We start from the raw sequence: 11,676 nt of genomic DNA, 5'->3' as shown, positions 1-11,676 counted from the left end.
AGTTGTTTGTGGTCTCTGCTGAGCTGTTTTAATTTTTACCCTTACATAGGCCCATAAGAGAAACAGTGAAACCGTTCGGGGTACTGGTTCAACCACGTTTAGATGTTTGGATGGCGTTCAAAAAAGAAAGGACAAGTTACACTTCTTGAGTTAGAACTTAGAAAAAATCAGTGAGATTTAACCCTGAAGATCTGTAAGCAACTGTATCAAAGGAGAGGCTATTAGAGGATGTAATTACATAATCTCATTGAGGAGATAATTATTCTTCCCATCTCCTTAGCTATGTCCCCAGAAGAACCCGCTTTCCTGGGGGGGGAGGGTTGATCTCCTGGCCCTGTGATTGACAGGCCTAATTGGTGCCAAGTCCATCATGGCTTGTTTGTGGAACGATGACTAGAGTAATGAGAGAATGAAGAAAGGACAGACACGGAGACACACATGCAGGAAAGCTGGGATCCAGTGACCTGTGTTGACTCTAATAGAGCATGTCTACTATGTAACAACCCAGAACGTCAACATGGTTATTCTGTACAGCAGGAAGGAGAGCTTAGCTAGTCTTGGTAGGTCTCTGCACCTCTGGGCACAAGCAGAAACTGAGGGCAGTTTAGTATATCAAAGACGGATAATGAAGATTAGATTGGGAGCTCAGACAAAACAAGTTGGTAACTGTCAGGTAGGGTACAACTTGAATCCCCAAATTTGTTAATCCCTCTGTCTCAATTTGGTCATTAGTGTGTATAATGTTTCTTGTAGAAATGCAGGAAGACAAACCCACAGCTTGCTGAGAAAGAACAGTTTAAGATGCTAAAGCACTCGGGACATTCCCACCCTTCCTTATTCCTCCATGGCTTGTATATGGCCTGAAATGCATACAGCATGCTTCCAGAGACAGTGACTTGGCAAGCACCAGCATGTCCATGTTTTGCATTTAGCATCTGCTTTTCAATTTTAGGCTGAGGTAGCATCAACAGCTCGGTCACAATGACACAAGTCCAGACAGGTGAAAACAAATCAAGTCAGGCCACAGCAGAGGACACCACTGCGCCCTAGGCGAGCCCCTTTTGGAAAGAACAGGAAATTCCCCTCCCCAAATGCTCCACCCAGGTCAGGCTGAGTGGAGGCTGGAGAAAATGGAATGTATCATTCTCAAAACATCTGAAGCTTCTTCCACTGATAAATAGGATGTGCAAACAGAGAGGGAAGGCAGATGCAAGTGCCCTATTCCTCCACCCCTAATCTTGCTCCCAAATCTCAGCTATGTATGTTTTTAACCTAGAAACTGAAGAATTAGAGACATGCCTGATCTTATTAATCAAGGTTGAAAGGTGAACTCCCTGCCAAAGGAGCTGAAAGGTTTGTGGCCCTTGTCTGATGCTCTCTGTAGATTAGGTAGGAAGCAGCTGCCTCTCTCAGGGCTCATTCACTTTACCCAGCAGGATTTCTCAGCATTTACACTGTTGATGGGCTGGTTTAATTCCCACTGGGTAGGAATGTCCGTTTACTAAGGATGTCTATCAGTCTCCCTGTATGTTTACCGGCTTGCCTCCTGCTGTTTGTGAGAATGAGAAGTGCCAGCAGTTCCCTTCACCAAGAACCATTAAGCTAAACCCAACAGCGCTGAACAGTCTGCATAGGACTGTTAGAATGTAGGAATCTTAGAGCAATTTCCACCCGCTGCCACCTCCCAGGACGGTGATAGTGAAAGAATGAAGTCTAGCTTTAAACTTCAGCTAAAAAGATGGACAATGTCAGCCCTGCCTCTGTCCCTTAGGAGCAGACTGCACTAAGGTCCACAAGTTTTGAGCTGCCCCAGTTAAGAGATGTAGCGCAGTTAACCCAGACACCTGGCCTAGCAGGAGGCCATCCATCTAGACAGGGCAGCAGCAGCCTGGGTCTTACTCTGGATGCTGGGTTATTCCAGAAAGGAGTTGTATGTGTACTTTGGGAACAGGCCATATGCAGTTCCTGCAGACCGTCTGCAGGTTGATTGGTTTAGGCAAATGACACACAATTCTCCCTCAGACAGGAGAGGTTATGTTGAAAGTCATGTTTACTTTGTAGTTTTAAAAGTTACTATCTGGTTCTGGAAACTCAAAAGTGCCTTCAGTGGCCCCTTAAGTGGTCATCCTTCCCGTGGTCATCCTTCATCCTCTCTTCCTCGAGAAGACTCAGGTTTAGGTAGGACCTGCTCTTCTGATTCCATGGTAACCTGTGCTTTCCTCAGAAAAATACTCAGCTGTATTGACCTCTGAAGTCATTTCCTTCCTCGGCAGACTAAGTTGATCTCCATTCACCCAATGTCTTAGATTTATGCTCTATTTATCAAATGAGTGCAGGTAGCCTTCCATGTCAGGGGTGTCTAAGGTCAACCTCTAGGTTTATATGGTAAAGAAATAGGACAAACCTGTTGATATCTCTGAGCCTTCAGTTTTCTTACACTATGAAGAACGTGGGTAGTAGACTCATCTCTTAGATCTGGAAGTGAATTGAAACAATGTATCCAAGACAAGCTTAATGTGGAGCATGCAGTTGCCTCAAAACTCTGTCATTTCCGTCCTTCAGTGGTTCTCAGAAGCAGCATAATTAATTGATTTTTTCCTGTTGCAAATGTTTAAAAGCATTTACCGTCTCAGAAGGTTATTTTTTTTATTTTTAAATGTATTACCTGTAATTAATAGAACCATGTACTCTCGAGTATGAATAATCAGTCAATCTTCTCCAGTCCTCTCCTCCTGCTCTTCTCTCTGCCTCTGACTATCCCTGAGGTACAGCTGAGAAAACTTCACCATGCATCATCACATATAACCTGGAGGTTTCAGATGCAAATGACTACTACAGCATGCCTGCACTCTTCCGTCTCACTCCTCTTCTCCATCCCTTCCTCCCTTCCCTTCTCTATCCCTTTCTTCCCTCCTTCTTTTTCTCTCCCTTCCTCCTATCTCCTTTTCTCACTCTTCCCTCCTTCCTATGCCCTCCCTTCCTCCTCACCTCTTTCTTTAAGAACATACTGATTTCATCTATAGTCAAAGAACTACATTAGAGCAGCCTGGCACGGCTGAGATAGGACGCTTGGCCTTAGTTACTCCACTTTGGATGTCAGTGCGATGTGAAGGACACCATCTAAGAGGGTACAGGTGTGCCAGGCCAACTGAGAGAAGGCCAAACTGAGGCTAGACCCTCGGATCACATTCCTTAGGACCATGAGATAACCAAGAAAGTGCAGGAGCAGCGCCGGCCAAGGGAACACAGTGAGATGACCCAGTGGGGAGAAGAGGTGCTGCACAAGCCTAGTGACCTGAGTTTGATCATTCCCAGAACTCACAATGGAAGGTGAGCACTGACTCCCAAGAGTTACTTACTGTCCAGCATCTGCACACACACCGACATGCGCTTGCTAATAAATTTTATGTATTTAAAAAGGAAAGAGGACGGGGCATGAGGAAAAGGAGGTGATGGACTGTGACTGCCAAGTACCACCAGTAGGTAGGGTTACCAAGACATGAAGAGAAGCAGATAGAAGCCACACCTGAGGAGCCCTTGGTTACCTGTAGGCAGTGTCACTGTCCCAGGAAGGCAGGGGCAGAGGCCTATAGATCTGGGTGTGGGTGGCAGTGGAACCCAGATCACAGCAGGAACAGTGAGCTTAAAGGAAAGACACTGTAATGTGACATGGCATTGAGGGAGCAGAGACTCAGCAAGAGCCTGTGGTGAACTCCGTGAGGGAGAGACAGGAATTGAAAAAGCAGCCCGGGCTGCAGACTGAGCAGGCAAGGAGGTGCTTGTTCCAAGTGTGAGGAGACACAACTGAGCTTGTCTTCCGTACTTTACACACGAATAGTACATGCTCATGAAGACACACACATGCACATGCTTGTGCACACACTCTTTAGCTAAGTCCTCAAAATAGTTTAGGCAAAATTCTCATTCCTCTTATTATCTGTTTTGAGGCCACCATGAGCAACCACAGGAACGTAGGGGGCTGTGAGGATAGAGCAACAGTCACCTGACAGGCTCATTCTAAAAAACAAAACTATTGTTTCTGGCCACCCAGTCACACTTCACAGGGCTTCCTCCAGTCTTCACCACTCAGCTTATTCTCTGTCAGGAAGAGAGGAGGCCTGTTTGGGAGGGACATGCCTTTCAGGAGTGTAGAACCCTTGAGTGGCACTATAATGGGAGAAATGACAGAATATGACAGCCAGGTCCCCAAGTCTTAGGTTCTCAGAACCACATGATAATTTTTTTTAAGTATTCTGTTCGTTGGGTGTTTCAGCTGAAAGTGGACAGAGTGGCGGGCAATTCCAGGGCCGGCCCTCGGAGGTCTGGTCCCAGTGGCAGAGCCAGCATCATGGACAGCAGAGCGGTGAGCAGCACTCCCACCAGCAGCCTGGCCAGACTGAAGTGTTCCAGGTAAATCCAGCGAGCAGCGCCTTCTCGTAGGTGTAGGTACCTGCGCCTTCTCTGCTTCCTTATGTCCCTTTCTGCACCTCTGCCTGCCCTGCCCGGTAGCCAGCAAGAGATCCCACCCAGCCTGCAATATGGGGAGCCCACAAGTGGAAGGAAAGTCCTGTCCTGCCTAGTCAAAGCCTTCAGGTACACAGGAGAGGCACAGGAACCATCAGCCTTTCAGCTGCACTCACACAGGAGAGGCTGCATCCTGAATCATAGCCCCGAAGTTGTCCAGGAGGGGTGTATGGAGCCAGAGACAGTAGGAGGGTTCATCTTGGAGCAGGGTTCATGCCCCACTAAGAGCTAGAGACTCTCAGAGCTCACTATGTGCAATATACATAGAGCTGCAGGTACCTGGGGGCTTGATTGCCTCAGTCTATCTCCTCTTCACTATGGCAACCAGGAAGAAGGACTCTCATCCCCAGACACTTAGCCCACGGCAGCTGGGCCAGGGCTCAACTCTCTAGGCTGAGAGTCTAAGGCTACTTCCAGACCTCCACTGTTAAAGACTTGCCTTGCTGTTCTTAGTTCTTAGCACAGACCAATCTTACTGTGCTGGTGACAAGGACATGACCTTGCCTATCATACAGGACTCAGCCTCCCAGGTTTTCCTGGAACATTGTAAGTGCAGGTATGAGTCCATTAACTTTCTTCAGCTAGAGGTGGGCCTGCCCACCCAGTCTTTTAACAGCAGCCCAAGCTCCTCTGGGGGACCCTCAGAGTGCTGTCTGCCCTGTAGAGCAAAGCTCCAAGAAAAGAGCCAAGGTGTAGGAGGCTCAGGTCATACTCTTCCTTAAGACTCAGTGCTACACACACACACACACACACACACACACACACACACACCTCCTACTAGGTCAAAGTCTAGAGCCAGTTATCCCTCAGGGGTCCACCTGGCTATATTCCCTTCCTAGTACAAGGAAGTGCCTTTCCCAGCCCTCCGGATGGCTTTCCTCCCTCCTCCCACTGTAAAGACCAGCCCCTACCCACCTTCATGACTTAGGGAGGCCCTAAAAGGCATTAATTCCTAGCAATGTATCTTCAAGGTCATCCCACTAAAAAGAATTCTTGGTTAAATAACTTTGTGAAACACCAGTTAAAGCAAGTTATTCAGTTTCTTTCTTGCAGGATTTATCAGATCCTTTATTATACCAGACAAGCATGGCTTTCTAGGAGGTAGGGAAGCGTGCCTTGTTTCCCAAGCATGTTTGTCCACAGAATTCTTTTCTCACCATTATCACGTGGGCTGGGAAGCGGACAAAGCACAGTGGGACTAATGCCCTACAGAATTGGAACTCCCTAATATTTTCAGAGCAAGTCGTCTAAGGTCTAACAAACTAGGACTAGATAAAGTAACTGACCTTCCACTCTGGGATGGCATCACCCCCCACAGGCCACTGTGCCCAGGCCACACATGCTCAGGCTCCTATTCGGTTGGCGGTCACATGGCTGTCCAGTCTTAACTATTGTTGTAAGTTCTGCTTGCCTAGCTGAGTTCTTTCAACCCCTGGGCCTGGTTTAGCTTCAGAAAAGGTTTGTGTTCTAGTATTGTTTGCCTTCAGCATGAGTCTCCCCAGGGGAGTGGCTCCCAGTGCGGTCGGGTATTGAAGCCTCCTAAAGAGCAGCCTTGTACACCTGTACACTAAGCTAATCAAAGGAACATCTGCTCACTAGAGAGATGGTCAAGGGGATCAGTCAGTGGCAGGCTGGACTCCGGGACAAGGGCAGGCTCTGGGTGAGGTCACTGACCCCTGGGACTTTCTGTTCTTCTCCTCTCCAGGACATGCTACCCATGCCGGGCGACCCGACGCAGGGGACTGGCAACTATAACATCGAGGACTTTGCTGACCTGGGCATGTTCCCTCCATTTTCTGAGTAGCTTGAGGCAAAGCTAGGCTTCTACTGCCCAGGCACTATTATCATGCCATAGATGCCTGTGTTCAAAGAGGGCCCCCCTCACCCAACTTGCCCTGCTGCAGAACCCCAGAAAACTCCCTTATTCCCCATCTTCCCTGGACATGGCATCACCTGGCTCTAACCCACAGCCCTGGCTTCTTGGGTTGGGTATCTTTGTATTTATTGTACTTTATCTGTGTGCTCGGAAGGGGGCCTCCAGGGTCTTAAATTTCATTCTGAATGATCTATTAATGAACAGTTTGCACCCGTCAAGTGTTTGCTTGATCCACAATGGCGGGCAGCACCAGCGGGTCTGCCTGGCGCAGATGCTGGGCTTCTTTCTGCTTTTCACAGCTGCTGCCTGGAGGCTTCATGTCAGAGTGAGAGGCAGTAACCTCTGCATTCTGTGCTGGAGCCAGGAACACAGGATGTGAGGCTCCCACACTCACCGTCCTTGATGGCCTGGGGCCAGGTATGCTTTAAACAGTGAGGATCAAAGTTGTGGCTTGGTAGAAGTACTGTGGTGTTGGTGTGTGTGGCCAGTGAGAGTGAGAAGCCATCCCCATTCAGCTGCATTTCCAAGGCAAGCCTGGGAGCTGGGCTGACTCCCCAGAAGTCAGGGCTGGGGAGCCGCTCACTCTATAAATCAGTTCTTTGGTCCCCTGCCCTTTTACAGACATCCTCCATTTCTTAAAGTTTCTAGTCCTTCCTCCTTGTGACCTTTTAGAGGGCTCACACTTCTCTTACTAGGCCTGGGTGACAGCCGATTCCATGAAGGTCACTGCATCCTCCCTGCTCAGCAGCAGAGCAGAGATGGTTTCTGCCCAGCGCCTTCAGGAAGTCAGACCTGGCCCTCTGTACAGGGTTATGATACCTCTCTCCTAACTGTCCCTGACACCTTCTGCTCAGTAACCTGGAAAGGAGATTGGGCCACACTCTGGGTGGAAAAGGGTGCCCTGGGCCACCTGAGCCTCTGTCCTCAGCAGGCAGGAGAGGCAGGAGTATCTCAGGGGGGACACAGCCAGGCCTGTGAGGCCTTGTTTCTACAAAGACCTGAATTTCTCAGTGGTCTTAAGGTAGAACTCTGAGCTAACTTCTGGAACAGCGGTTCTCAGCCTGTGAACTGTGTTGGAGGATCAAACAACCATTTCACAGGGGTCACGTCAGATATCCTGCATATTAGACATTTATATGATGATACATAACAGTAAAAAATTACACTTATGAAATAGCAATGAAAATGATTTTTTGGTTGAGGAGCATCACTACATCAGGAGCTATATTAAAGGGTCACAGAGTTAGGAAGGTTGAGAGCCACTCACTGTTCTAGAAGCTTCTGCCTGGCTTATCTCTGACATCAGAGTCCCTGTGTCAGTCAGATTTTAAAGAGCTTTCAGATTCCACCCATTCTACCCTGCCCCTACCCCACTCCATGTGCTGCTGTGAGTTCTCTCTGCCTCCTTTCACTCAATGGACCCTCACCTCAGGTATCAGCCCACTGATGCCCAAATGTGGGAGAAGCCACAGAGCTTCACAGGCAGGCTCTGGAGTCCTCTAGAGTCCGTTCAGGAACCCCTTGGTAGAGCTGTGGAGGTGCACACTCTCAGAACAGACCTGCTGTGCTGCCTGGATCCTTGGATGCTGGGAGTACAATAGGCTCCAGGATGCACAGGGACAGAATGAGCATGTAGATTAAGAGCCAGGGAGAGCACCACTCCATTCAGAAGCTCAGCTCTGCCGGACATTGAGGGAGCACCAGTGTTTGTACAGGACTCACTTGCAAACTTTACTTGGCTCAGCAGACTGCCCTTGGCAGCAACCCACCCTGTTCCTGACAAATTCCAGCCCCAGAGATCCTCAAAGCAGCTTTGACTCCTTCCGTGGAGAGTAGTGACACAGTTGGAGCTTCATCTTAGCCTTAGAACCCCCCAAACAGTCTCCTGTGTGTGCTCCCTGGTTCAGCTTCTGTCCCCAGCAGCCTGGAGCTGGCCCTAGGTGGTGAGCATAAGTTATAAAAGGAAAAAGCCCAAAGCTAGCTTCAGGAGCAAAGAATGCTTTCCAGTGATGAGAACAGCCATGGCCTTTAGCTGGTGAGTTAAGAGGTGTGGGAGCTATGGGTTTGGTTTTATTGCCTTTAGTGGGAAGTGGGGGCTTTTCTTGGGTGTGACATGGGCTGTCACACTGCCTTAGGGCACTAAGGTCTGCAGAAGAAATAGGACAAAATTCTTGCTTACAATCATTTCATGTCTTCTCTCTGTTACAAAGTTGAAGGTAAATCCAACCCAGTCCTTGGTCCTGGGGAGCAGAAGGGGAGGATTCTTGGACAACCACAAGCCAGATAATAGCAAGCACTGCTTTAAATGGCTCCTGCTCTCCCTGCCCCGCCCCCACCCGTCTTATCTAGGGAGTTCCACAGGCTAGAAGGTGGGGATTTGGACTCACCTGAGTTCTGGTTCTTGTCTATACCTCTTCTGCTTCTACGTTGTGATTCTCAAAAGCCACATGTGGAGGAGGCAGGGGAGAAGCCAGAAACGAAGAATCCCATCCCATAAGGACTTCTCTCAGCCAAGTATTTTTGAAACACTCGGGATTCAGAATCAAAGCTGTTATCCTACAAAAGCTATCCCTTCATATGTCCCCTGCAGAGGAAGCCAATATACCGATCCTCCAGTTAATATCCTTCCAGCTACCTGTCCTGGTGATGGTCTTAGCAGGCTAGTGGGTTAGGGTATGTGGGCTTCCTGTGGGGATAGGGTATGTGGGCTTCCTGTGGGGGTAGGGTATGTTGGCTTCCTGAAGTTCTGTACCTCATCACTTCATTTGCTGCTGAAGTCCAATTAGCTCCTTGTAGGTTGAGCAAGCAGGAGGGGGACATGCAAGGACCACCTGAATCATTGGCAAGGGCACAGGAGCTCCAGAAGAACGGGCCAAAGGCTGCCAGGCCTGCCAAGGATGGTTCTAGATCCCTGCCTCAGTGTCACTCCTGCTTGTTTCCTTGTGGTTTCATGGAGTGAGTGAGCCAGTGTCAACACCCACATTCACTATGCTCAGCTCAGCCTGTTCTTGCATCATAAAGTGACTATTGTGGGTGGTAGTATTTGGATTGGCGACATAACATGCTGAGGAGCTCACACTCCCCTGACATTAGAAGACAGTAAGGCCCCAGGTTAGCCCACTGGCAAGCATCCATGCTCCCTCCAGCTTGGAGCTAGAGATCTGGCAGGTCTAGGCTCTGTAATCTCCTGCAGCGCAGTCCAGCCAATGAGCAGTAGCCACTCCCAGTGTGAGCTCACCTGTTTCACGACTTCTACAGCCTGTCTCGCAAGCAAAGACAAGTCATTGGCTAATCACCAATAGCAAGGCAAAATTAAAACCCTCTTTGTACGTGGCCATGGGTTGCTATGTCCTAACTTGCCAGTCCATCCTCCCCTCCCCTCCCAAGCTGATGCTCACCTGAAAGTGCCACCACTGAAGAGCCTGAGGTAGGAATGGTCATGAGCTCAGGTGTTCAAGACCTACCTGGGCAACATAATGAAACTAATCATAAAAGTAAATATATAGCTCAGTATCTTGGCCACACTTAATGTTCTGAGGAGTCACCCGCTCCCTGGCTGCCCGCTTCCTCCATCGCCTAGAGTCTGGGACAACTTTAGCGAGGTTGCTCACAAGGGCATGGGCACATTTCCACATGTGACATGCCATGTCTTGTGCCCTAAGCTAGGTTTGTTCAGGTAGCCTGCAAATCCTTGTGGGTACTGGCTACAGCAAAATGGAGCTTTTCACAGGTCATGCAGGGCCCAGCAGTTTGCTTTGTCTAACCGTGTTTCCTTTAAAAAAAAAAAAAAATCTTCACAAGCAGGCTTCCAAGAACAGCAAGCACTTACTCATCTCTCTCTCTCTCTTAGCCTTTCTTATGGATGTGAACTGTGCTGTGGGTAAATCATTTGTATTTCTTGAATGTTCTGTATGACTAACAGGTATTAAGTCACTGGGTGTATGTATAACTAATGTAACTGCCTTTTAAATTTTCATTACAATAAAAAATGACTTTGCTCTGAACAGTGAGTGCCTTGGACTAGCTTGGTAATTGATCAACTTGAGGTGCCTGCCCCTGGGAGTCTGGGATAAGCCACACTGTGCAGTACAGGCATGCTAAAGAGCCACCTGTTGCTTAGTGTTAACTACTTAGAACAGAAAAGGAAACTAATGATTCTTGAGATTCGATGTAATGCAAGGCTCTCTAGAAGTTTCTCTGGACTGGACTTCACAAACACTAAAGGCAATTACTTTTCTAATAACTTTAAAGAGAATGCCTGGAAGAAAGTACCTCTGAATCCTATATCTAAGGAAGACTTGTGTCTGGTAAATGCAAGGAACTGCTCCTACAACTTAAGACAGAAATCTTAGTACCAATAAAAATAGCTGAACATCCCATGCCCATGTTCCTTTCAAGAATTCAAATACAGGCTGCTGGGTGTGGCACATGCCTCCAATTCCAGCTTCAAGCAGGCTGAGGCAGGAGGATTGTCTGAGTGAGCCCAGGAGTTCCAGACCAGCCTAGGAAACACAGTGAGAAGCTATCTCAAATACATACATGCTCACACACAACAAACACACATATGACATTCTGGGTTAATATCCTTAGTTTTAAAGAAACACAAACTAAAAATTCAATGAAATCATGTTCTAATACATGGCTAAAATTGGTTAAGAAAAGAAATCTTCATTCATGAGAAATAGTACAGCCTCCTCATATGGAGATTTCTTACAAGTTTTAATAGGACTTTTTCTTAGTTTTTTTTTTTTTCTATTGATGTGATAAAATGCCCTGGCAAAAGCAACTTAAGGGAGAATGGGGTTTATTTTAGTTCACAGGTCTACACAGGATTCATCATGGTGGAGAAGTCAAGGCAGTGTAAGCTTGAATCAGCTGGTCATATCTCATCCACAGTCAAGAAACAGGGATGAAGGTGAATTAGTTTCCAGCTTACTCTCCACATTTTATTTGGCCCAAGATCCCATCCAGAAAATGGTCCTGCCCAAACTTAAGTCTGGTCTTCCCACATCAATAATCCTATACCACCCCACTATAGACATGCTCCAGGACCGTCTGCCTGTGATTCTAAATTCCATCAAGTTGATAATTAATGCTAGCCATCATAGACCTATCCATTAGAGTCAATATAGCTTATAAAAGTATAAAATTATTTTTAAAAAGCAAATTGCCCACCAGAATGGGAAGAAAACAAGCGATTTTTCTTATTCGTTTACTGAGAAATCCTTAAATACTTAAGGATTTAGCCTCAGCAGGGTACAGCAGAAAAGTGTGCA

At 47.6% G+C, this 11,676-nt stretch overlaps 1 protein-coding gene across 1 annotated transcript in view; it reads left to right on the top strand.

The window, feature by feature from the left end:
• The window catches only part of Arnt2 (aryl hydrocarbon receptor nuclear translocator 2), a 107,844-nt gene extending 101,251 nt beyond the window's left edge, over positions 1-6,593 (top strand). The window contains exons 17-18 of the mRNA XM_028774701.1: positions 4,274-4,410; positions 6,230-6,593. Coding sequence (XP_028630534.1) covers positions 4,274-4,410; positions 6,230-6,328 — 236 coding nt within the window. The 3' untranslated portion in view covers positions 6,329-6,593. The remainder of the gene's footprint in view (positions 1-4,273; positions 4,411-6,229) is intronic.
• The last annotated feature ends 5,083 nt before the right edge of the window (positions 6,594-11,676 follow it).

This window comes from Grammomys surdaster, unplaced genomic scaffold (assembly GCF_004785775.1).
Source record: "Grammomys surdaster isolate TR1022 unplaced genomic scaffold, NIH_TR_1.0 242, whole genome shotgun sequence".
Lineage (NCBI taxonomy): Eukaryota > Metazoa > Chordata > Mammalia > Rodentia > Muridae > Grammomys > Grammomys surdaster.
The sequence above is the reverse complement of the archived record's forward strand: the minus strand, read 5'-3'. Positions and strand labels throughout refer to the sequence as shown.